The sequence below is a fragment of the Chamaea fasciata genome, unplaced genomic scaffold, assembly GCF_029207755.1.
Source record: "Chamaea fasciata isolate MVZ Bird 193981 ecotype frontalis unplaced genomic scaffold, bChaFas1.0.hap1 SCAF_9, whole genome shotgun sequence".
Taxonomy (NCBI): domain Eukaryota; kingdom Metazoa; phylum Chordata; class Aves; order Passeriformes; family Sylviidae; genus Chamaea; species Chamaea fasciata.
The window spans coordinates 29,615,735-29,642,362 of NW_027094094.1; the positions used below are offsets into that span (position 1 = coordinate 29,615,735).

At 41.6% G+C, this 26,628-nt stretch overlaps 1 protein-coding gene across 2 annotated transcripts in view; it reads left to right on the forward strand.

Moving 5' to 3' along the window:
• Window positions 1-26,628, forward strand: part of ARID5B (AT-rich interaction domain 5B) — a 115,154-nt gene that overhangs the window by 60,182 nt on the left and 28,344 nt on the right. For both annotated transcript variants that reach the window (XM_066191678.1, XM_066191677.1), the window contains 2 exons: window positions 19,290-19,402; window positions 25,595-25,799. In XM_066191678.1, coding sequence (XP_066047775.1) covers window positions 19,290-19,402; window positions 25,595-25,799 — 318 coding nt within the window. The remainder of the gene's footprint in view (window positions 1-19,289; window positions 19,403-25,594; window positions 25,800-26,628) is intronic.

The window sequence follows — 26,628 nt, forward strand, 5'->3', positions numbered from 1 at the left end:
GGGTCTTGGGCAGCTCTTAGCTCAGAATACCATGTTTAAAATTAGCCGTATAGTTGCCCTCATTCTTTTATAGCATCCCGATTTTGCAATGAACCATAATCGTTGTAGTCATTTGCCAAAAAACGATGGTTCTTCAGGGGGTTGTTGGTGCTGGTTGTTTTGAAAGGCAGCCTGTAATTAAGATGAATACGTGTATATTGTGCATGTTTAGCTATGGTAGAGATGGGGTTTTATAAAACAACCCTCCCCCCCTAAAAATTACCTAGCTGCAAATCCTTGCAGTTACTTAGTTTAGAAGTTTAAGTCAATTTATGGAAGTCTGTGTTTACTGTCTTTAGAACTTGATCATGACATTGGAATGTATTTTGGAAAAAAAAGACCCTATAAAATGAAATCCGCATTTATGGGTAAGAAGCACAGAGCACTTAGGATCGGTGGTGAGACTACAGCATCTCTTTGAAGTGTAGCAAAGAGGAGTACTTGCTGGTGCCATGTTTAGTTTAGAAGGTACTGAATTGATACACTCCCTACTTTCTAACACTGTAACAGCAGCTGGACCCAACGCAATTAATTTCATGAAAATGTGGACTGTGATGTCCCAATGATAGCAGTCAAAAGATAAAACTAGATCTGAAGCACTTAATTTAAAATAAAATTTTATTATAAAGTCAGGTCTGCTAAGATGCTGCTTTTGTGCTGCGCTGCATGTGAGTAATCTGAATGACTCATCTGGCCTCTGACATACTGCAGCCTTCAACATTCCCAGCCACGAGTGTTGCCCTTCATAAAAGAAATATCCTATTTTTGGTATGGCAGTGTCCTCAGTTCTAAAGAATTTTCCTCTTTTAAAGTGCTCATACAATTAATGCCTCATGCATGTATTCAACAATAGTTGCCTAGCAACCATCAGAAATATTCGGGAGAGCAAAGGAAGCCAAGATGAATGAGCAGAAACATCAGCTCCCATTTCAGGTGAGCCGGAGAAGGCATCAGGGCTGTCCTGACTGGCTCTAAGCATGCAGATCCACAAAAATCGGACAGTCCCAAAGTACAAATACAAGCTCCAACTGGCACGTCAGTCCAAGGCAGAGTTGAGGTGGGTCATGCGGGCAGAAGCAGGTGCAGGAGGCTGCCTTTGGATGGACTTCTGCACTTTGGGAAGCCTAGACCAAAGCAAGGTAACAATGGTTAAATAGATTACCGGAAGTCAACAGACACTCCTTAGTGGCTGAAGAGAGTTTTGCCACCTTGTCTTGCATTCCTGCAGCTAGAGAATGGGTGAGGTTCCCGTTCCTTTGGTAGGAGCATTTGGCCATGGGTCTAAGCTGCAGGCAAACCCCTTGGCTTGGCTCCACCCCTTCTCTGGCATTGCTCCTGGTTCCAGCTTCTTGCTGAGTTTTAATTCTGGCGTAACTTTTACCTCACACGAAGTTTTCTCATTCTACTGAGTCAAGTCCTTCATGCCTTTTTTTAGTACTTGAAGATGCCATTTAAGTGAATTGGAAATCTTTTCCACAGTAACACCATAGACATAGTAATACGTCTATTTGGATTTTGGTCTTTCTATCCCTTTTTTTCTTTTTTTTTTTCATCAGAAAGACTGAAATTAAAGGGTTGGTCTAGGATTGGAAGGATTTGGTTTTATCACGGGTTGAGATACTCTCAGGCCCAACGCTGTCGCTGTCGCAGCTGGCGCTAGTGTGGTCGTGTCCTATACCAGTCCCTTTCTCTGGATGAGTTTTGGTGCTGTTCCACAGTCTCTCCAGTGGCTGGACCATTGCAGCAGCTCAGAGAACTCAACGCTCGCTGTTCAAGCACGGGGGTTTGAGCCCACTTTCAGTGGGATGCATTGTCTTGTCAAAACCATTTGAGATGAGAGTTTTAATCTGTGTAAGTATTTCCAGTTGTTTTCTTTTCATTAGACACGTTAAAATTAAAAAGCCTGTTATTGTTCCTCAGAACATTTTTGACTGCCTGCCCAATTTGAAGAAAGTTATGAAATTCTGACATTTTCCTGTTGGATAGGAAAACCTGATTTATGATCATCTCTACTTCAAAGGTAAAGGTTAAGAACAAGATTAGGATCTCCTTTCCACTCATGTAAATCCACGGGAGTCAATTACTTTGAATTGACAGTGCTGTGATTTAGGTCAGAATCTGGCATTAAAGCTTTTTGGGGCTCGCTCTTATACTCATCAGCTTCAGTGCCACTTGAGTGCCGACTCTTTGCTTTTGGTATGTGGTGGTGGTATTTGCATGTGGAAGCGCCTCCGGGGCTCCACATAAAACATTGCTTCACTAGGTTTAATGGGATTTTTTTTAGATTAGATGTTAAAATGTTGAAATCAAAATATGTAGAGGGTGGTCGGGAAGTATCAGGCACACACTGGTAATCAGAATGTGATTTTTGAGTTGGGATATCTCATGACTTAGCTGAAAAAAAATCCCTCGTGTATTTTGGAGCTCTGAGGCTTTTGCTCCTTTTGATTATAACAGGTATTTTTATTTCTGGCCTTGATGGTTGATGAGATATCAAACCTAAAATATGCCATGATCCTATAGTCTGGTAGTGCTTTCTGGCACTGGTCAGTGACTAAAAATAGCCAGTTTTGAACTGCTGTGATAAACCTGGAATAATGTTGAGCAGAAAATTCTCAGACAATTCCACAGACAAATGTGGAATATGAAATTTCTTTTCTGGATCGCATCTTGTTTGTAGTGTATATGTTTTTGTGCCCTGTGTCTCTCATCCCCAAGTTTTCCAACTGCTGTCCTATGAATGTTTTGTGCTACAGCTAAATCTTAACTAAGGCATCTCAGTGGTTCATGTTGGTTCATGCTAAAGCAAAAAATAACATGGTTTTTAAACCCCAGCTATTTCATGCATTCCTTTTGGCTCTGTAAACCATTTTGCTTTGTTTTTACAAAAAGAAAGTGTACTTTAAAAAACCCGTGTATTTCCAAAAATCACTGATTGTCTTCCAGTGAGCATAGTCCAGAAACATGGAGATTCTTGCATTGTATTACGGGATATAATACGATGCAAGAATGAGTGGTATTCATCTGTTATGCATAATGTGGAGGTGATAGGGGAGGAAAGGAGCCTTTTAGAAAGGATTTTGTTTGTTTGTTTGGGGTTTTTAAATTATTTGTGTGCATACATTTGTTTCCTTTTCCTTTAATTTGTCTTTTATTTTCTTTTTGGTTGTTCATTACTTTTTTTGTTTTGGCTAGGCTTTTTTTTTTTTTTTTTAAATTTTAAACTTCTACCAGGCTATTTAATTTCAAAATGGTGTCTTTGCTAGAAATACAATCAAATGTAATGTCTTCCACAACCTCGTCATACGCATGACTGCATAAAGCTTGTATAACAGTTTATTATTATAAAATTAGTATAGCATGGCATAGAGCAAACGGGGCCCCTGGCCAGATGAACTAGACAATGAATAGTTATATAAGGTTTTGAGGCACATGTATTAGAACACAAGCGCCCTGTATTTTCTTCTCAATTGTTTGCTGTTTGTTAATGTTTCCCTTTCAACGTGATTGCATCTCAATTTAATAGCACTTGCCATTTCAGGGTTTACTGTGCCAGCGCTTGCATAGTTACATCCCCTCTGTGCTACAAAGCCTGCATGTATATTAAAACTGAACTAGGCATGGTTGGCTAATGGGTACTTTGAGAGATATGCACTTATAGAATTAAGTGATGTATGTAATTGTTAATTTTGTGTTAACAAGTTTGAAAAATATGTTTCACCAATAATTGTAATGCTCCATTCTCTGCAAAGTGTGACATTTTAATTCTTGTTGAACAGTTTTCTACCTCTGCTCTGTGTTTTCATGGCAGGGTATTATTTTGCAATCAAGATAAAAGCATTATTTATTAAAGTTCTAAAATATTGCATTACTGGAAGTTATAAGCTGCAGATCAATCTTCTCTTTCATAAAAGCTTTTCATTGATTTTATTTTTTTTAATTGGCCTTTGAATTTAAACTTAAGTTCCATATTATGGATTGCATATGATTCCAGAAGCAGAGAAATGTTTTAGTGGGGACTTGATGCTGTTTTAAAGGCAGCAATGTACCTGTCACAGAACTGTGGGAAAGGCTTGCATTTGGCTTACGCAGCTTTGGGACTGTCAGATCCCAGCCTGCTGCATTTTTTGGCACAGGGAGCCCATTGACTTGGGCTGTGGGAAACCTACATTCAGCACTATCGGTCCTTGTGTCTTTCTTTGCGCCTCCGAAGGAATTTCTGTTAGAGACTTCGCTTTGGAGTCAATCAATTAACAACTCCTTCATGCTTTCAGGGGTGTGGGACAGCCTTTCTGGGGTGAGAGGGTGCTCCATAGCATCTGGCTGCAATAGCCCAGGTGTCTCTTCACCTGCCTTGGGAGTGCTGGATTTAACTGCTTTCTGTGTGTAATCCAAACAGTCCGGAAGTGCGGCTCCCCCTCGTACCTATTGCTTCAGTCCTCCTTTTCTTCACTCCCTCACCTTTGCCCCCCTTGCCACATGGTCCCATCACCATCCCCATCCTGGTTCCTTCTGCCACACCAGGGCTATTTCTCCCATGCCAGCCCTTGGTGGTTCGTTCATGTCATTGCGCACGTGTGACTGAACCCTGCCTATTATTCCCTCTTGCCATGAGTAAATGAATTCTTCCAACCCTAGTAAGCCTAAATATGAAACTGGACAAAGCAAGGCTCACGTTTTTCTTCCAGTTAGCAGACATTTACTTCATTTGGCCCTTCTGTGTCATCTCATCAGTGTAGTGTGACCTTGTGCAGACACACTGGTTGGCAGCGGTGAGGAAAGGCAGTTGGGAAGGGGAGACCACCGCCGTCTTCCACGGAGTTCAGGAGTGCCTGCGTCTAGGATTTGACTTCCCAGTGAAGCCGGTTTTTCTTACTTGCCAGTAAGATAAGGAAAGGGCAGGGTGGGATGAGCATAATAGGCTCAAAACACAATAAAAATAGCAAAGGAAACAAACAGTTTGTGCCTAATTTGAAACCAACAGATCTCCATGGTGATTGCAAAAAATCCGCTACGTTTGACTGTTGAGTGAAGACAAAAGGTTAGAAATAGGAGTTCACCAGCTGTGCTGGACTGTTTGGATGAACACTAAAGTAGGAGTGTTCAAACCTTCCCAGTGACTGAGTGACTGTGTGGAGGTGCTAAGGGGAATTCTGGGAATAACCTCATTGAAAATCCAGAGGATGCAAGTGTCTTCCTTCACAATACATCTTCAGAAAAATCAGCTTCTACAAATTTCCTGGAATTTCTGCTTTCAACAGTGCTGTTGTGTGGAAAAGAGTCCATAGCACTGTGGCTTCAGACAAAAATAACATGGTAGAAAACCTTCAGAAAGCAGGCAGTAAGCTTGAAACCTTAGATGAGTAATAGGACTAATACACTTGCCACAGTGAATAATAGGACTATAACTCCCCCAAAACTCTTGTTTAGCATTGTACCAGGGTAAATTTTTATGTTAAATAGAAACCAGAGATAAAATTTCTGTCTTAATTTAATACTTAATACTAAATACTTACTTGAGACAGAGGAAGAAGGGACTGCATTAGTCCTTACCAAAGAAGAAATTCTCTTCATGACGGTCTGAAATATTACCATGCAGTGAGTCAGAAAGTTTCTGTTGTTCACGTCTTCAGAGTTCAGGGCTACTGAGTTTTGGCGTGCAGACTGGGCAGATAGCGTTTTCCAATCAACATGGAAACAATCAACATGCTGAGGCCATTAGCACAGAAAGCTTCTTATTTGCAGTAGGTGTGTTTGAGTTTCTGCGTTTTAAATAGGGATTTCGGAGGAGAGAAGATACTTGTGTAGTAATTAGTCATAATGAAAAGATCTTCAGAGATAGCTGATGAAGACATTTAGAGTGTATGTTACGCTGCATCAAGATTTAGAGTTTCTTAAGTAAATATTGACCAATTTGACCTTTGCTTTCCCTCAGTCAATATTTATCTCTTGGGACAATGAATCTTCATATTCACCTTAGCTGAAGTCCAAGTCTTACTTAATAGTGTACTTGGAAATCCAGAAGAGGCGATGATTTGTCTTGATGCTGCATTTATCTGTTTAAAATTAGCTATGTAGATTTGGCCGCTCATGTCACTTTGTCTGATTTCCTAAACAAAGTAGCTTCAGGTCATGGCTGATGGAGAGGCTTCTAGGAAAAACTTAAATCAGTCAGAAGGAAGAGTAAGTGAATCTGGGAGTAGAGCAAACTCTTTATTGGAAATCAGGATGAGGATTCCTGTACTATGTCAGAGGCCTTCCAGATGCTGTCAGAAGGAGGGGAACTCACCGGGATTAGTCAATAAAATTCTAGCTGTGTATTTCATGAAGTAAGGAAAAGAAGTTTTTGAGCTTCCTGAGGTTACCACAGTCTTTCAGCAGCCCAAGTCAGCAGAGCACAACATCAGGTATTGTACGGAACTATAGAAAGGTGGTGCCCAGGAGACCAGTCTGCAGACAGAGGGGGCAGTGGCTTGCCAGGGGTCCCACTCTGTCCCAGAGGGACAGCTCTGGGAGCAGGTGGTCCCTGACATGGCTGGGTGGTGCTGGGACCATACTACCCCCTTTATTATTTTAGTGGCAATTTCAGTATTTTGGGGCTCTGGCTTAAGGTGAAGCTGAGACACAACCTCCCTGTGAATAGTGGGGTGCTGGGGCAGCACCTGTGGCACAGGTCCTGCCACCTCCTCGCCTGGGTGCACAGGGTCATTTCTTCAGAGTCCCACAGCATCGCTCGCTGCTCTTGGAAAAAGCCTCCTCTTACCAGCTGGGGCAACACTTTGGAGTGGAAAGTTCAATTTCTGTGCTTGTGAACTGTGCTATGAAAGTGAGAGCAAGAGAAATGGAAAGTGCTGTTCAGGCAGTAGAGAAAGGCGGAGCCTTACAACTATCTGCTTATGCAAATCAAATCATTTGTCTTCCGAAATGTTCATTTCGCCTTTTCCCTGATTATATTTTCTGAATTGCCATATGTACTTCTTGTGATATTTCAGTCTTGTCAAATTAAGAAGAGAAGGCCTTATAATTAACTTACGGTATATACCAAATAAAGTAATGCTAGTCATTTCTACTGTGTAATCATTCAATAATATTACAGGTGGCCTGTAAGCTTAAAAAAAAAAAAAAGTCTAAACTGTTCTTGTAACCTTATAACTATCAAAGGTATTTGTTTGGGGAGAAGGCATTGAGAAAGAAGAGAATTTTTGAATTGCACAATTGCAGTTAAAAAAACAGAGCAGGCAACGTCATGTGTTTCTGAAGAGCACACTGTTTAATTTTATAGTAACAGTATTTTAAGAATGCTGACAGTACACAGGAAGGCAGTGAATAATTCTTATTGCAAAACCCTCATGGTTTGCTGTTTTCAAAATGTTAAGACTCACTCAGCCCTGGATTTCTCTAAGGAAGAACAAGACATTTGGGGGGGGGGGGGGAAGCCAGTTGAAGCAGTAGTAATGTATCAAAGCAGCATTCAAATAAAAATAGAGGTTTGGCATCCTTACTTAGAATAGACTGGAAAATGCATTTGTTTTCATGTACCTTTTTTTTTTTTTTTTTTTTTTTTTTTTTGTGATGTGCCTGATTGACTTGTTTTAATACCGGTGTTATTTACATTTCAGGGATGGGCCTCTATTATGCAGGAAATTGTCCAAACCCCTACAGCTGTATTTTAAATTGAAATTATTTTTTTTTATGAAGTGATTGTGCAGACTTAATTTAGTAATCTATTATTAAATCTATAGTTTCAGGCTGTATACAGTCTTTATATAGAATGAAAATGGGCACATGTGAAGATCTAGGCTATATAAACACCTGGTTCTGTATATTAAATCTTTTACATATGTTGTCCATTTTCAGAAACAAATAAACTGCTGCTTTTGAAAACTCAGCTTCTCTTCCATATTAGGGAATTCTGCAGACTCCCTATGTTCCTTAGCTTCAGTATAATGCTAAATCAGTTTGTGCATTAGTCTATTTTTAGTTATGAATGAACTTTATGGAGTGCAGCACACAGAGTGATTTCAGAGATTCTCACTCACAAAACCCGTGTGTCATGCGCCTCAATTACAGCTGTAAACCTTATGCAAGCTCTGGGCTTCCTGGGCCCGAGCCCTGAAATTTCCAGGGGGAAAAAGCATCCCCCCTCGCCCTTTTGTGCAAAATATTAGGCAAATAGTAAATCTGCCAGCGTGAAATCAGGTTAAATTTTGTGACCTTGGCTGTGGCAGGCAGGCTGCCTGGCGTGGCAGCAGGGGGACACTAGAGGGCAACTGAGAGTTTTCTTTAAACCAGCCGAGCTGGAGATGGTTTTAATATGAACTGTTTAAACTCAGTGAGGATTTATTTTCCTGTCTGCAGATTTCACATAAGTAACCTCAGAGTTTCCATTGACAGCAAATAATAATCCAACTGAAGTTCTTCTGGGGGAAAATGCAGTGGGAGCGGGTCCGGAGCCTGCTTTTGCCCAAATAAGGCTTTTTTTGCAGACCCCATGTGTTAGATAATGATCAACTGACAGTCGGTCATGAGTTAATAATGCTGGATGCTGAAATATGCATACCATGTGGTATACAACAGTTCTGCGGGGAGAGACAAACACAGCTATAATTAGACATCTGAAACACAAGGAAGTGTGTAAATTGTTTAATAGTCTTCCACTTAATTCGCTCAGATAATTTCCTAAGAACCAGTATTGACTACGGAAGAATATTGCACAACTGACTGCATATTTAGTTTAAACCCTGCCCTGCTCAGATAAATTTATGGATGTGGCTCAGTTTTATTTGGATTTTTCTGAGTGCTAGAGATTTGCTGGGGCCAAATTGCAGAGATGGGTTCAATTTTGTTTGTGTTGATGTTTGGAATGATTACAGTGAGTCCATGGGGTTTGCACTCATTTAAACTGGGCACACGATCTTACAATCAGGACTTTAAAACCACCATTTTTGGTGTGTTTTGGGACTTACACAGATTCCCTAGCTGCTCATACACGACCTGACAGAATCAGCAGAGTTCCACTTCTGTGTTTTACTGGTGAAAAAGTGGAGATCCCTTCCTGTGCTCAGCAGTGCTGGGCAGTGTCCCTTCTGCACCTCAGTAATAACACCCCATTGTCAGGTGTATGCAGATCTCCCAGGGTGCCAAGGCTTTATTCCCAAGCTTTCTGCAGAAGCAGAATTGTCTCCGCACCCTTTGTTGACTCCGTGCACCGTGCTGGGGGGGCCTGGCAAGCCAGGTTGCTGCTAGTGAAGCTGGTGATGACCCAGAGATGTGAATGGGTGCAGGGCTTAGGCTGTGGCTGCTGCTCCTGCCTCCACCTAATGCCTTGTAAAGTCCTTGTGGTGGCAGCTGAATGTAGGCATCAAAAAGGAGAGCTTACTCTGTAGTTTCTGCTTGTCATTTTACTATGTATCCTCACTAATACCATCATGCAGGTTGATTATGCCTAACAAATTCTGGTTAATTCACAGTGCAATGATCAAGTGCAAAGGAAATAAAAAGGAAAGGAAATTACAATATTCTTACACCGAAAAAAGAATCTTAATATAATCAGTTACAAATCAGAAATGCCAGAGATTATTTAAATAATACATTTGTCATTTTCACATTGTGCACAACTTGATGATCATTGCTTCCTACCTGGCGTTGTCATTCCCGAAAGCAGGGTCTTGGAAACTGTCCATTTTATTCTTCTGGCATGCATTTCTGCCTGTTTGTATTGGTGCACAATGTCCATCAGTCAATTAGCCCATCTCATCCGTGTCTCTACGTGGCTACGGCTGGTTACGTAGCTGTTGTATTTCTGAGGTATGTAGGTCATGTCTCCATTGGGCACTGCTGACTCTGCTAGACAGCAATTACACAAATGCTGGCTTTTACTGGAGAGAAAAGGAAACGCTGTTAGAGGAAAGCTGCCCTAAGATTTGCCTTTTATTTTCTACAGCCCTCTAATGGAAGGCCTACCTTGAGTGTTCTGATGAGTTTTGATCAGGCAGTCTGACGTGCCTGGGTTTCTGTGCATTTTCACTTCTTGCTGCCATGTTTGTATTGTTTTTGTCTTGGCTGTTATATAACCTGTTAGAACCTGCTCGTTTGCTCACTTTCCTTTTTTTGCTTGCCTTTTTTTTTTTTTTTTTTAACCCAGACTATTTTGAGAAGTCAGACCTACACTTCTTGAGTGTTGCTCTGACCCTCCAACAGAAACTGAAGCCCCTGTCTGCTGGGTGCAGCTTCCCAGGAGGTGACCTTTGGGGATGGAGGGCTTTGGGGCTGGAGAGTGACTGCTGACTTCTGAGGGAAAGGGAAATTTGATGAACCCATGTCTGAGCCTGTGATGCTGCCCAAGCACAGGGTGTTTCATGACGAGATAGGACGATTTCTTTGTCCAGGGCTTGAATGCTTCTTTCACATTAGTGACAGAGAGCCATGCTGGCTTGGTTGTGTTAAATGCTTGACATAGGCTCAGCCTCAAAGATGTGAATAGCCCCAGTTAGGTCATCAGAGGTCTTTGCATGCTCCAGGTCTTTATAAGTTAGGCATGTACTTTGCTGAATCAAGTCTGCAGCTCTTCGTGTTCCTTGTCCCGCATTGCTCAGTACTTCACTGTGTTTGATCCTATATTCATGCGGTTTCTCGCCAGAAGAACCACTGAGTCATCGAATCTGGTATGAACCCCAAGTAGTGGCTCATCAGCCAAAATTGCTGGCAAACTCTTTCATCCAGCTCGCCACCTTTTTTCTGAAGGAGAAGGGAAACAGCTGTTTGAGCGAGGACCAGAGCCAGACAGCTGGACGCCTGGTCGTGCAGCCAGCCAGGCTGCTGCAGCCGCCCGCAGCGGCCAGGCGCTCCTGGCAGCAGCCTGGGCTCGGCCTCGCCGCGCCTGAGGCGGGACACCCAGCTCCAGTCGGTATCTCAACCCTCCCGACCCGCAAATTCACGTGCTGCTTCCTGCGCTGTGCACACCAGCTTGTGTCTGGCTTTTCCCAAAGGCCTTGAGAAAGCTGGTTAATACACATGCCTCCGTATTCTGGCACTGGATCAGGTATGGGGACTGCAGTGCCTGGGCATGCCTGGTTAAGCCTCCTCACTCCTGAGTACCAGCTTTTTCCTCACCTTTGAGGCATTCCTGTTACCTAATAAAGTGACTTCTCAGTCATTTTTGCTCAAACCCAGCGCAGCTTGAGTTATTCAGACCTCCCTGAAGGCAGATACCCCGTTGGCCACGGCATCTTACCGTCAGCGTATGTTGAATTTCCAGGGGAGAGTGGCCTATGAACCGTCACTCTTGGCTTGGTCAGTGAGACCAAGGTTTCATGCCGGAGCTGTATTGAGGACTATTGTGTTTTCCTGGTCTATTTTCCTTCTGATTACTCATTTGTATGAGTCAGTCCTAGCATTGTGCCAGTCCTGGTGTCAGTGTGAATGTAACTCTCAGGGACTTTGTATTTATTTCACTGATGGAAATTTGTAATACTTACAAGGTTAGGAGCAACCCCTGTGGAATCCCACCAGAAATCTTTTCATTTGGTAGAAATTCCCCGCTGATGCCTACATTTAGCCAGTTCTTAATCCATTCAATATACGCTTGAATAAAATTATGTAGTGCTGGTTTTTAATCAAAGTATTATCTAATATTAAATCAGCTGTCTTAGTGAATGCAGGTAAGTTCCATGTGTGCAGCTAGTTCCTCTAACCAAGCTTATAGTTTCAAAGTGTAAAATCAGGTGCTTTGTTTGTTTTTCTTTTCTGTTGTTTTAAGATCTGGTTTCTGTAAAACCGAGGCAATTGACTGGCTTTAATTATATTCTTTTGCAAGCATATCATCTGGCTTCTTTGCAAGTATGGAACAAATATTTACCAAACACCTCTGTCTCTTTCTGAATCATTAGTAATAATCCTGTCATCTGTAGCCAGTAATAGGCCTACATTGAATTTTTTTGTTATTATTGTTTTAATTTGCTCTAAGGTCTACTTGAATGTCACATATTTGTCAAGCATAGATTTTTTTTCTCTGAAGTCTTCAGGTTCCCACTTCAATTTACTGCATTTCATAATTTCCAACAGGTTTATAGATTTTGTCCAGAAAAACAAGCAAACAAACAATAACAAAAGGCTTTTTTCCTGTTTTTTTAAAACCCACATTAGTCAGCAGGGTATAAAGAAGGCCAGATTAAGGGAAAGTCTTAACATCCAACCATGCTGAAATGAAGGACAAGAGACTCCAAGCCTCATCCTGAACCTTGTCTCCGTCTTTCATGGAAAAAAGAAACATTCCTTTTTTGGCAAAATTGGCCAACCTGGTGTTTGCAGTGCCTCTAAATTTTCTGTTAAAAGCAATGCTAGACTGAACTGTAATTCATGAAAAATACTAGCATTTTGCTTTCTTCAGAGATTGTCTAGTCAGGAGGGGGGTCAAAACAACAGTCTGCAACAAGTCATATGTCTCCACATTAATCCACACAAGGAAGTGTCTGTTTCACTTATTTCCAAATGGGGAATGTTTTCTTTAGAGAGGTAGCAAATTGATTTTCCCCACATGGAGCATGGGATATCTCGTTTCCAAAACAAAACTTTCAGAAATGGCTACACAAGTCCTCTCTTTCTCCATGTGGGTTAGAAAGCAGCATGATTCCTTAATGTTTCCTGCAGGAAACTGCTGTGCTCTGGAGTTTGCAGGTCAGGCCTGACATGTTCAGTTATAAAGAAAGGAATAAACAAGTGTTTTCATTTAGAAAAAGTCTAGTAAAAATAATTTTGATATTCAAGTTGTTTTATGTCAGCTTGAGCAAGCATGAGTGGTGTGTGTGTGTGGGCAGAGAGGCTGTGTGACTTCCACAGCTTGGTGAGAGCTTAAGTTGTTGGTAGGTGCTCATCACTGACTTCCAGAGGTGTACTCAGGATCCTGTTGACACTTTCCCCAAAATGAATTGATACTGTTGTTTCCTAAACAGAGGGCTGGGGATTTTTTAGCATAATCTGAAAATTTGCTTTATTTTCCAGGCACTTTAATTTCTAACCTTTCAATGTAATATAGATTACTTTACAGCTTGCTTCTCTTCATCAGCTCAGCATGCCTGGGCAATAAATGCCCCAAGCCCTCATTGTTGGACCCTGTATCTGGGAGGCAAAAGGTTTTAAATAAACTTTCAGCGGTGGAAGGAAAATAAATAAAATGTGAAGGCCCAAAGTCAAAACGCAAAAAAAAAGGAATGAGGGGAGGGAGGTAAAATAAGGAGATGGTGATGACGGGGAGATCAAGGAAGCAGTTGGGACTCTACAAAGTATGCAAGATTAACTAAGCTTTGGACAGTTTTTGAGACCATCTTAAAATACAGCAATATGCTTTTCTATACTTCCAGATATTGCAGAATGCGGGAAGCCCCCTAGAGGGGTAAGTGTTAAAGCCATTAAACCTGTTAACTTTCTATTCATTACATTTTAAAAGGTGCAACACGTAACCATGCTTTTCAGCCAAGAGCAACTTTTGCCAGGCTGCATTAGGGATGACCTCAGCAACCAGCTATTTGCCACCTGCTAACAGGCATGGTCAGTTCATGGATTTTGTGGAGATCTGGGGCCATTCTTCTCACCTTGACTTGGATGGCCAGGCATCTCCATATGCCGCCTCCAGCTTCTGTTTGGCACCTGAATCGTGAATAGCTCTGGGATCTGACACATCCTGCCATTTTCACCTGCCTCAGAGGGGAGTTCTCCTAATCTGTTCTGGGTGTACTGACAGTTTTGCAGCCTAGGGCCAAGGATTCTGGTATCACAGCTTTTGTTCATGTGTGTGAAAACCAGAAGACAGGTGAAGGACTGGTCCAGTGCAGAAGGATTCCGTGAGGGAAGAGTGGCTGTGGATGCATTTGGCAGCTGTGCTGCCACTGCCTCGTGTCTCTTCTGAATCCAGGACTGTTCATCCCTGTTAATTCACTTCTTGCAACTTCCACTGCTCTACCTAAAGCCTGGTTTGTGATTACCTCCCTTTGGTACACTCCCAGCGCTGCATTTAGAACTCACCTGACTCTGTGAGCCCACCCTAAATGTAGGCCCAGATCTTCTGCTGGCCCTTCTTTGCTGATGACCATGGAGATTTTTAGAAGCTCAGTTGATTTTTTTAAAAAAATTGATTTCTGCAGCTGGCAAATATGTTGTTGTTTCTTCCTTCATCTTTCCACAGAAACATGGTCACAGAAAACAGCAGGCAGCCAGAAGAATCTGGTTGGCAGTGTAAGTTGTAAGTCCTTTAGCTGAGTACATTCTTCAGCAAAATATGGCAATGGCCTTCTTTTCTTTTCTTTTTTTTTTTTTCCCTTTCTCTTTTTTTCTTTTTTCTCCTACTTTTGAAGTGTTTCTGAGAAAGTGGAGTATAAGCAAGCCAGAATCAAAAGTTGTATCAGGAAATAGTTACACAGGTCAGAGAGGCCTGGAAAGGCAAGAACTTTGATCATGGGCATTACAATTGCTTAGATGTGCTCTAGAGTAAGAAACGTGGATCAGGCAATTAAAAGACACATGTTTTAGGCATGAGTACAGTACTTGTTTAGTTACATGGTTTGCTGAGCAGCCAGCAAGGTCCAAGGTTATTTTGGGCTCAACATGAGTAAGTGATCCAGGTATGACAGATGAGGTAATGCATTCCAGGCTCATTAAAAACTCTTGGCTACACCACTGATTTTGACAGAGTGCTAACATAGCTTGACCTCAGCTCTGTGAAGGCCACTATTTTTTTTAACACCCTCCCTATAACAACAAGTCTTTTGCATCAGCCAAAATATGTGAATGTAGAGAACAGTGTTACTAGGAGGGACTGGACTTCCAGTGATAATCAGACTCGTAAAAAAGGGGTAGTTTTACAGTAAGTGACCTGCTAAATTCAGGTACCCCAAAACCACAGCCATTATTTCTTGATTTATTCATGCCCCTAGACCTGGTGGTGTGTACACAGTACGTGGCATTATCGACGTGGCTGTAGCTTAGGTGAGGCTGACCTGATAACAGGGAGCTGGTAAGCCCTGTGATCACTTCTCCATCCTGGACACATAGGAAAAGAAGGTGGCAGGTGAATGTGCTGTCTTGTTGTGGCAGCCTATGTTTTTTCATTGTAAGTAGTGTTAATTGTCGTGGTTGACTTTGGCAGCTCCCATTTCTGGGTACTTCTCTTTCCCCTGCGTAGAACTTGCCTTTTTTGGGGTGAAACCAGAGAGTTGTTCTAGGCAGTGAGGCTTGGAAATACTCCTTTTTCCATGTCCTGCTGAGCAGGCAGTGTCTCTGAAAGTTGAACAACTGAGGGTGGTTGGGACAGGAGAACAGTGGCCACAATCTTACGAATTTTCTGAGCAGGTGAGCAGGGTAGCTGCCCTCTCCCTCTCCTTCTGGCCTATCCCAATCACAGTATGCTGATGTTTGCACAGGCTGATGAGAGTGCTGGAGGGGGAGATGTAATTTTTGAGCAGTGATGCTGTTTCTTGGCTTCATGAACAGAAAGAACTTCTGGCTTTGGAGAAACAGCTAGCTAGCCTGAGCAGCATTAGCCTTGATCTCCTCTCTTTTCTGTGTGGTTCTCTTGGTGGGTCAGAGCCTACTAATGAGCCTATTGGCGATTCCTGGTCTTTCTTTCTCTGCACAGATGCCTCTGAATTGTCCTTGGTTGATTACTGTAGTTTGTAAGCAGCTTGTGCAAGAACAGGCTTTGGAAGCATCTTCTTACTGGGATATGTATAGACAGCAGAGATTTGCCATTCTCCATCTACAGATAATCCAACTCACGCTGTGCATGACACAGGCTTCGCATTTAACCTCTCAGGTGTAACAGTTTGCAGTAAAAGCATGTAGGGCGTTGCTGGTGTTCTGGCAGTACAGAGCACAGCCACAGTTTGCGGACTCCTCCAGGCTCAAAGCAGTGTTCACTGCCACTGTGTGCATTTTGCTGCTAACTGTGTTTTACCTGGCCATACCTGAAAGGTTTGCCAGGACTCAGCAGGTAAAAGGAGTGGGAAAATACCGCACGTTGGCAAAAGGCAATCACGTTGTCAGTTACACAGGAGAGAAGTTTTTTTCACTGGGACTGTGTTGTCTCTCTCATACTCCTGTTCCAGGCGCTCCCACTGAAGAGGTGGCAAATAATGCAAACTTTTTTCTGTACTTATTTATTCATTTTTTACTTCAATTTTCTTTGCTTATGCTCTCGCCTTCTGGGAATGTGCAAGTTACGGGGCCTCACTGCCACAAATGCTTTCAGAAAATGAATTTGAAAGCCATATGCACAAACACATGAAGAAAGTGAATAATTTTGGATATTCTTAGGTAGTCATGCCAGAAGTCCTTCTCCACTGGAAAACAGAAAAAAGCCCATTGGATACTCACTTAGCTGTCCAGTACATACTGAACGTCATCAGGAAAACTGAATGTGAATGAGCCCCAAAATGTGTAAAATTGCTTTAAAATAATTACGAATAACAAATTCAAGACATTTGCAGTGTGCTCATGAATATATCAAAAATTAAACAAAAGATGACAAAATTGAAACGTGAATGTGACTTGTAAATTCTTTCTTCGGTCCTAGTCATATTTCCTCGCTCACACGAACAAAACGAATGTCACTGAAATGCAATAATCTTCAAATAATGCATTTATTTATAATGGCTTAGGGAGCAAATATTAATGGCTTTGTTTCAAGTGTGACTGGAACTACGTCAAATGTTTTCTTTTACAGAGTAGATATTAGATGCCAGGACCTTCTCTTCTGATAATAATTCCTATGGCTGCTTTCTTGTTAATTGTGTGTCAGATCTGGAGTGGCTTTAGGTGATTTAAAATCATACCGTGGGGCATGTGGGACGGTCCTTGTGTGTGCTGCACACAGACTTTCCCTGCTGCAGCTCCTGAGCCACAGGGAGAATGCAAATACCCCATTTCATAGTGGGCTTGTGCCAGTTCTACCGTGGAAGGCTCCAATTCAAACAGTGTTTATATGCAGGCTCAGTATACCTGGAATTTAGGAACAAATGCCTTCTTGCTTTTAAAGCTTTTAGCAAAACATTAGGAGTGCTTTATAGTGTGATGCAGAGTACAGTGCCAAAACTCAGGATAACAAGTGTGTTTGAAAAACATTGAGCCTTGAACTAGTTTCTTTATTTGTTAAAAAGAGGGAATGGAATGAAGGAAAGAAAGAAAGGACCAATAACTCGCATGCAAGCGTATTTGATGGCAGCTCAGCCACATCCCTCTTTGGCCACTGGTTGGGCCAAGCCTGGGGATCCTTTCACTCAGTGGTTAATCTTTTAACGTGTGTGCCAGAGTGTAGCAAATTGAGGGAACATTTCCATTTCCTTCAGTACCTTTTTAAAGAGCTCAGCGACTGCTGAGGCAGACCGTGGTTAAGGATGTGTCCATCCCATGCAGGTCGTGAGCCAAAAAGTCCCTGTAGGCATGAGGAAGACATCAGAGGTTGAGCGGGGTTTATAAATAAGGCCGGGCAGCGTGGCCGGAGCTGGCAGTCTGGCAGCCGGCGCTGGAGCCCTCGGAGCTCATCCCACGCTCCCGCCGAGTCGCTCCTCTCTGTTTGGATGAGTAATGGAGCGGCTGGGGGAGGGGATTTGTAAGCACACAGCAAACGCTCTTAGTGTTCATTTTGTGTAAGACTGACATCCGCACAAGTTGAGACTCCCAGCGATGTAGTGTGCAGTCACATGCTGTAGCATTCATGAGTACAGATATAAATCAGGCAGATGTTTGTCGACTGGAATGGGTAATAATTTCTTTCTCTCTTTGTTTGATTTTGCATGTTAGCCTCAGATGACAATTTCAGAATTGCTTTCCGCAGTACTTTTCAATAAGCAGAATGTGCTTCACTGGAGATAGATGGAGATATTTCTGTAGGGAGATAAATATATTTTTAGATAGACACAAATATGGACTTACTCCCATATGCACATGCAGAGATATATATATATACACACACACACACAGATTTTTATTTTTTTTTACCTTACACCAGTGTTGGGGGAAGAAAAAGGATCTTTTTATTTTAAACCCAAAGCTTTTCTTTTTCTCTGAGCAGACCAAATATGACAGTGTTACTCAAACTATAAAATCAAATTAGCACCCTTTATTGTGTTTGCAAACTAATTAAAATGTAAAATGTCCTGAAACCACTGGCTTACTGTGTGACAAATGTAAGATTAGAAACAATTAAAAGACACTCAAGAGGTTTGTGATGTTTAGATTTCTGACATTGTTCTAATCATCCCTTTAAGTAATGAAAACAATGGTTACCTAAAAATTAAAGGTTTAAAGGAAATTATCTTATTCAGTACAGTCATTAGTTAATGATTGTTTATCATTTTAGACGTTGCCATAGTAGTCGGAGGCTGATTTTTAAATCTGAAAGCAGAGGGGACATGTAATAATGAGCAAGCATCTGCTTCATCTATTATTTCTATATATGATCATAATTTATGTTGTAATAGCACCGTTGAAAGATGAGTGTGATATTTTTTATGATGATCCATATCCCATGCCTCGTATGGCTCAGCACAGTTAGGATTTAGTCACTGTGTTATTTCAGAGCTGTTTTATCTTAAGAATTGGACAAAACTGAAAGTGAGTCACGTTAATTTGTATGTGTGGTATGTAACCCTTATGAAACAATCAATCACTTATTTCAGTACTTGTCAACTTCCAGAACTAGTTGTTAAGGGGTTTTTTTTGATCCATTTCAGGACTCGGGGGTAATTTTTTATTTTTTTCTTAAACTTTTCTAGAAAAACTTTGACAAGAATGACAGGATATATAAACATTTCTTGGAGCTGTAAGGAATTTCAATATTTCAGAGCATTTCCAATACCAGATGTTTCCCAAAGTTGGAAATAGCAGTTAGTACTCTTTCTTGAAGATTAAAAATAAAGGCGGCAGGGTGATTAATGCAAAGTTGCCTATTAATATTAAATTTTGTTCTTTTTTGTGCCAGGCAGAAGTATTTTCGCTTTCTCTCCGAGTCTTTGGGAGACCAGTGTTTGACTTTTTATTAATTAGTCATGTGAAAGTAGAATAGATTAGCCTTGGGGGATATTCTATAGAAATGTATAGTGTGTCAAGATGTAACCCATAGAGGACGGGAATCTCGTAATAAGCATTTACTGTGGACAGATGTGTACATTTCTGTGACTTATTGTAGTGGAATTATTTATCATGCTGTTAAGAATCCAGTGTAAGACAATGTGCTCAAAGTGTTCTCCATTAATTTTCAGCGCCAAATCTTAAAGGCAGACCGCGCAAAAAGAAGCCATGCCCACAGAGAAGAGATTCATTAAATGGCATTAAGGATTCCAACAATAATTCTGAAAGCAAAGCTGTTGCCAAGGTAAATCACTTAATAATACTCTTTTCAGCACTCTCTTCTTTTTTAGGTACAGCCCTGCCTTTGTTTCCTAGCATGCGGTTTCACATTTAGAGTGTAACTTATTTTCTTGGGGAGATAAATGTAATTTTTTTCAATAGTTTTATTTTTCACTTTAAATCATGCCTGTGTTCAAAGTTACCAGCAATTATAATCACCTAACAACCTAATGCTATCAGCTTGTTGGTAACTGGTAGTGCTTAAGCTTTCTTGGCATCTAGTGTTAGTTTTCACATTCTGTGACACACAAACATAGTGTGTGACAGTATCTTCGAATTAAAAATAAACCTGGGAGCAGCTCACCCTGTTACAATGTACTTCTAAATATAAGTTTGAAGATAAACAGACTGTGAAACAAGAGCTGCCTCAGTAATGGTTTCTAAGAAGCAAACACAAACGACATTACCCTGATGTTAAGATCTCGACATTTTTAAATCGGAAAAAAAAAATGAAAGATAAAGGCAGACACTGAGTATGAAAGCTTAAAAAAAAATCTGGGCTGTTTATTTAACAGCCACTGCTTAATACTTACTGCTGAGCTGCATGTTCCACAGTTTTCTGAATAGTGCATGCTTTTACAGAGTCTTCTGTATGTGCTGCAGTGCTTAGCCCATACTGCAAGTAAAAATTGGATCACTGATCAGTGTTTATAGACTTAATCTTTAAGATATTTATGGGTTTGTGTCTCTTCCTTAAAATATTTTAAAATGGAGTTTCTGTAGTGTAAATTGCATCCTATTTTCTGAGTGGTTTTAGACAGGAATTTGGTTTTCTCTTAAAAAAAAGAGCAGCACAAATGGCTCCTTTCAGGATGATTTAATTAGAAACTCTGAGGTGCAAAGATGGAAAATTACTTAGAGCGATAGTTGATTTTTATCTGAGGCAGAACTTTGTCGCTGATACTTTTAAGCTAAACAGCTAAAGAGATCTGCATATACTGAATTTTTACACCAGCTCCTCCCAAATCTATTGTTTCAATAAATTAGATGGATGTGTATCTGAAAAACACTTCCATTGTTGTGATCATCTCTTTAGGAAATACAGTGAATCTATAGATCCATTTGCGTTGGTATTGTCATACACAGTGAATGTCCTGGGAGATTAGGAGGTTAAAGAGGTCAAGTGGGAGTGTTCTGCTCTCAGTTTCTCATAGGAAGGCAAATTAAATTCCACCTCCTCCTCCTCCTCCCTAGGAGTTCAGTTAAAATTGTGCCTTCTGTTGATGACGATAAAAGAGGCTGAAGTTCATGATGAAACTCTGCCCTAAAGTCATTGTTTCTCCTCTTTTTGTGCCCTATTGTGCTCAGTTGGAGTCTGTACTATCGTATTAGACAGGCATGGTAAGAGGTGATGGAGCCTGGTGTGTTGAGTTGCGGGGTCCTGCCAGATACTATAGGCTTTGTCTGAATGTTTTCTCTGTGAAAGAATGTGCAAAATCCGTTGTGTGAAAATGTCTCAATTTGCCTCAATTCCCCCTTCCCCCAAGCCATTTTTGTGTCAAAATATTGCCAGTGCACTGCGGAATGGACCGTATTGTCAAAGCACCCCAGACTGTAGCACAAGTAGTTCTGCCTCTTCAGCACCTGATATATAGGTATTAGATAATTAAAAACAACAGTAACACTTCATACCAAATTGTTTATGCTCTCTGTTTATATTTAGGTTCACACTACTAGTCAGATGGGAGGATATTTCAGATTAGAAGTAATTCCACCTATTTATCTAGTCATACTGTGCTCATCATTGTGCAGATATTAATAGCATTAATTATCTTGGCCAGCTTAATTTCATTATAAATAATAGACATGCTCATGATATAATGTCCTTGCATGTAGTCACACTGACTTCACTGTGGCTCTTCACATCAATCTGTGTCCCAGGGCTGTGGATACACTTCCATGAGAGGAAGACAGTGAATGACACCCTCTACAGCAGATGCACTGCACTTTGTGCAGACCCTGCCCGTATGTTAATGGGGTGGGAGGAGAAGGGTATTTGGGGAAGGGGAGAAATAGAGATCCACCTACCATCTTCTCATTGCTGGGAACTGCTGGGATCTGGTCATCTGAAGCTCCATGTTGGCGTTCACCGTTGGTTATCCTCCTCTGTGCGTGCTCCATGTCCCACTAATGCTGACAATGGGTCCGTGGAGAGCAAGATTGAACAGTGCTCATGTAAACAGGACGAATTCACTTGTGTCAGATGCTGAAGCATTTAGCAGTCCTGGACATATTCTTGTCCCAGACAAAATCTCTTCTGACCAGAAGTTGTGCTGCTTGCATTTTCAGGTCGTGTCACTCAGTGCCTGGCAGCAGCTCTGATGGAGTTGCAGTGGCTGTATGGTTTGGGTCGGGAAACAGCAGAAGGGGCATTCCGAAGGCTGTGGTTTTGAGCCTGTCAAGACCAGTGCAAGCTGCATAGTTGTCATGACTTGCTGAATTTCATGGTCTCAGCTGCCAGTGACTAGAAATCTTAATTCTTAAAACCTAGTTCTCATTAGGCACGTTTGTCTTGAGCTATCAGCTGATCATTTTGAGGGGTTTCACAGTTACGTGACAAGGAAAAGTGTCTGGTTGGGTAGGAGCAGCTCTGGGTATAGGTGTTCCAGTATAGTTCCAGTATAGATGATTTGTTAAAAGTGGAATAATAGCATCACAATGTAGTCCTCGACCTGCAGGTGCTGCCAGGGAAAGTGGGTGTTTTGTGTGCCACTTCTCACTTTTGCTCTCTTGATCTCTTTGGTGATCACTGCATCAATTTTAGTGTCTCCTGGTGAAGATCCTAGGGGAGTTCCCTCCACGGCTGGGAAGGGAATACAAGGCCATCTACTCCAGCAGCATCAGCTCTCCTGGAGAGGGTTATATCAAGCTCTTCTCTCGAAACTGTCCTAGGACTCTGGAGGCTTTCATGCTTGGTGTGTCATCAGTGCTGGACAGGCTTTTTAGAACTTGTGGGCTCCAGCAGACGACCTTCATTGTACCCGCTTAATCTTCTCAGAGGGTGTTCCCAATTAAAAGTGTGTTCTAATGCTTTTTAAAACTGACTGATTTGACCATTTGAAGGAACTGAATGGATTAACTTGATAAACACAGAAATTGTCCCCGAATTAATCTATTAATTGCATCTCCTAGTGCAAATGCTGAAGTAAACCTCTCACTTCATTTGTACAACAAGATCTGAGAAGTGAGTTTAAAAGTTGCCAGGATATTCTTTTCCTGTGGCCACAGGTGGCCTGGCATGCTCTCAGATCTGAAGATTCATTCCCAGTACATCGGCCATTATGTGATGGAAACTGTAAAATGCAGGTCTGTTGTGGTCTGTATTGTGGGTGACCTCTGACAGGAGAAGACAAACACACGGTTGTACCCAAGAGTGTTCACTGGCCATTTTGTCACGGATCGTCCACCTCTGATGGAACACACAGCAGGAGATGGTCAGACGTTCCAGAGCCCATCTCAGTGCACCCCCATCTTATCCAGCTGAACCCAGCTGTGGCACTGGGTTTGTGTTTTGAGAGAGAAGGACAGTTTGTGGTGCTTGGAGCAAATCTGGCATCGTTTTCAGTGATTTTGTTGTGTTTATGCTGGATTTACACTGCTGTTACCCCAAATGGCATTTGGCCGATATTAATCCTTGGTCATGGCATTCATCCATATTGCCTGTCAGATGGTGGGGAGGTTCCAGAAGTGAGACTTGGGCCTCGAATGCTGAGCAGATGAAGATGCTGAGCAGATGAAGCATTGTAGCCTTCACCAAAGCTTGGATGAACCTAATGCTGCTTGGAGTCTGCCCATCGCATTTTGTCGCCTCTGAGTTCCACAGGGGCTTTGATCTTGCTTCTCTGCAGACAAAGAGAGGAAGGTTGTGTGTACCATGGGTTTTTCCCCATTTTTGGTGGCTTTCTTAATATTACTTTGTCTCCTTTAGGGTAGTATCCCTTGCCGTTAGTTTGCTTGCACAGCCATGAGCTTTGATTTCACTTAGAGTTCATGCCCAGGTTGTCTTTGCAAACATAGTTCTGAATTGTCGGGTTTGAAAAAGAGAAGCCAAGCAAGTGGGGGACAAAACTGAAAAACTATTCCCAGGTCCAGTGAATTTGCTCAAAATTTGCACCTCCAGTTAAAAATCCTAAAATTATTGAAGTCATGCATTCCTTTTGAGAGTGTTAACCCAGTCTTTGGTGAAGCATTGAAACCTATGACAATGTAATCTAAACTTTGGAAGCTGTTATATAATTTTTGTGAGGTGCCAAAGTGAAAAAAGTCAAGTAATTACAGCTCTGACCTGAAAAGTGGATGAGGAAGTCCAAAGTTTATTTAATAGAAAAAAAAACCTGTGAGCTCCTCTGACTTGTGGATGAAACCCGTGATCTTTACAAAAGTTCAATCACCAAGCATATCAGTTACTAAATTGAGAAGGATGGTGTCTTGTGCTATGGGAAGACAACATCTCTTTGAACTGTGCAGTTGGAGAATATCAAGCAGTACACTGGACATACTTCAGCTGCAAGTGATCAGGAAAAGTCCTGCAGGAGCTGCATTTCCCAGTCCCTGCTGCACTGCCTGGGAGGAGTGAGCCTGTACCCTCCAGTGGTCAGTATGGAGGTTTTTCAGCAGCATCGGTTGCTGTGAAAAATTGTGACCCCTTGTCCACTCCGCTTAGGAGCTACCATTGCTTTGTCCAGCATCTGTGGAGAACTGGGGAGAAGATCGCCTGAACTCAGTGCTCTCTGCAAAGTTAATACCTGGAGCAGTATAAAGACTTTGCTTTCCCTGAGCCTGAAATGCCAGGGTGTCTTTTATTAAGATAAAATAACCATATTGCGGTTGTGATCTTTGCAGTGATATGTTTGTTGTTTGTTTACAAGCACTTACATAATGGTCTTCATAGCAGTTGCTTCCAAACTGTCGACAAGTATCCAGAAAGCACCTGGTTTAGAAGTCACGGTTCTGCAGGAGCGTCCGTGGGTTGCTTGGCCAAGAGCTCCTGCCTTCCTGCACAGCAGGAATCCCTGCTCTCCTTTGGTATCCTTCTAAAATGCCAAGTACTGGCCCTTAGAGTCTCCCTGCTCCCTCTGGGGGCACAAAGGACATGTCTTGGATGGGATATGGAACAACCAGAAGGCTCCTGAGAGCGCTCAGAAGCGTTGAAGGGACAGTGCAAATCCAAAATAAATGTAACCACCTCCACTATCTTGTATTAGAGAACTTCCAGTATTTCACTGGAAATTTATTGATCCCATGATCCCAGTGTCTAGGTCATGAAGAGCTTTTAAACATCAGGTTGCTGCTCTTTTTTTGTCTTTGTATACATACCTTAAGTGAACACTCGATTTGTAATTTGCTTGATTCAATGAGAGGATTATCTTCAAGAGGGGCTGCAAGATTAAGCCGGTCTCACCGGATATTTTTTCCCGTGTATGAGTACTGAGGAGAGGTAAAGTGGTTGCAATGCATTGATTTCCTGACTGGCACACATCTGCTGGGCAGTCCAATGGGAGACCTGGAGCATTGGGAATGCCAGTGTCTACCAGGAAAGTCTCCAGCTACCAGCCTTTCCCTTCTGCTAAATGCTTAGGGCTGTGCTCAAGTTTAAGCAGATGCTCAAATACACTTGTCTTGAGTTCTTGCTACAGCAGAACCTCCACTCGTGCTGAGGGCTCTGCCTGGATAAAGCTTGCTACGGTTTGCAACTCTTTTGGTGGGCCAAAGGGGTGAGAAATGTGTCATTTCAGAGCTGGCTGCTGAGCATTCCTGGAAGGGGCTGAGCACCCTCAGCTCCAAGGGTTGTCTATGGGAGTTGACAATGCTCAGTGCCAATCCTGGAACGAGGGTTATTATTAGACTTGCTAATGGCAAGTGTATGTGAGAGATAGAAGCTGTGACATAGCAATGTATAGTCATAAAAATGCAGATCTGGAGAGCATTACCAGTGAGTTATAATGATTTAAAGATGTGGATGTTTAAAAATGTTGTGACTAAGATTCAGAACAAGACATTTAGCTCTATAAATAGCTTGCTTTGTTTCCCCTCAAACACAGTCGCATGGTTTGGCCTTCATTTTTTCAACAATTCATTCTCCTAGGAGAGGGTATTTATTCCTTAAGTGAAAATTAAAGGTTACCCAGATCTGATATGACATCTTTTCTTTTCCCAGGTAAAATGTGAGGCTAAGTCAGCTTTGCCCAAACCCAAGAGTAACAACAGCAACTGTAAGAAAGGCTCAAGTGAGGATAAATCAAAGATTGCCATAGGTGAAGAATGCAGAGCTGATGAGCAGGCTTTCCTTGTGGCTCTTTATAAATATATGAAAGAAAGGAAAACACCAATTGAACGAATACCCTATTTAGGTTTTAAGCAGAGTAAGTATCCTTTTTCTCACTTTCTTGTTGACATTTTAGAATGGTTTGGCTTCTCTGGAGAAAGCAATTGCACACAAAGCCTATTTTAAAGCCTTATGGATGGGGAGGGACCATGTTTATCTCTACACATTTTCCAGTCCAGGCATTTCACTGTCTTATGCCTAGATTTGCATCTCTTCCTCCTGGGATGGTTGCTGCCGGATATTTATATGTTTAAATCCGCTGATTATGACTAGAAATAGGCATGTTGAAAACTCCATAGTTTTCTGTTTTGTAAATCTGCAGCGTCTGTAATGCCTTTCTTCTGAGTTAATAATATGACGTATCTTTATTGTGCCCAGATGTTCTTTATGAAAGGACAAATATTAAAGGAAGACATTTAAAGGTGGTCAGAAAAGGCACAAAAGGGATCAGATTTTTAAGCCCCGAAATGTGTTTATAGTTAATAAATTACTGACTTTGGAGAATAAAACCAGACTGTATCCGCTTAATACGGAATGCAGCCTTTAGAATTGCTTTGGCATGTACAGCTTGTAGTGCCACAATCTGTAAATTAATTGTATGTGGAGAAGATACAGTTGAAACTGAATTTTGCATAAATGTTGCAGCACAATGTAGATCTTCCACAGTTTCCAACAAAAAGCTGTAAATGGGAGTATTTCTCCTCCTTATCTATAGATTGAATGATACTTTATTTCCTTAAAGGGAAAACGCCATGGAATGAAATATTATTTACTCTAATTTATCTGCTAGATTAAAACCATGTGTTATTTTGATGAAGAATGTCAAACCTGTATGTTTTACATAACAATTTACATACCTAATAGCA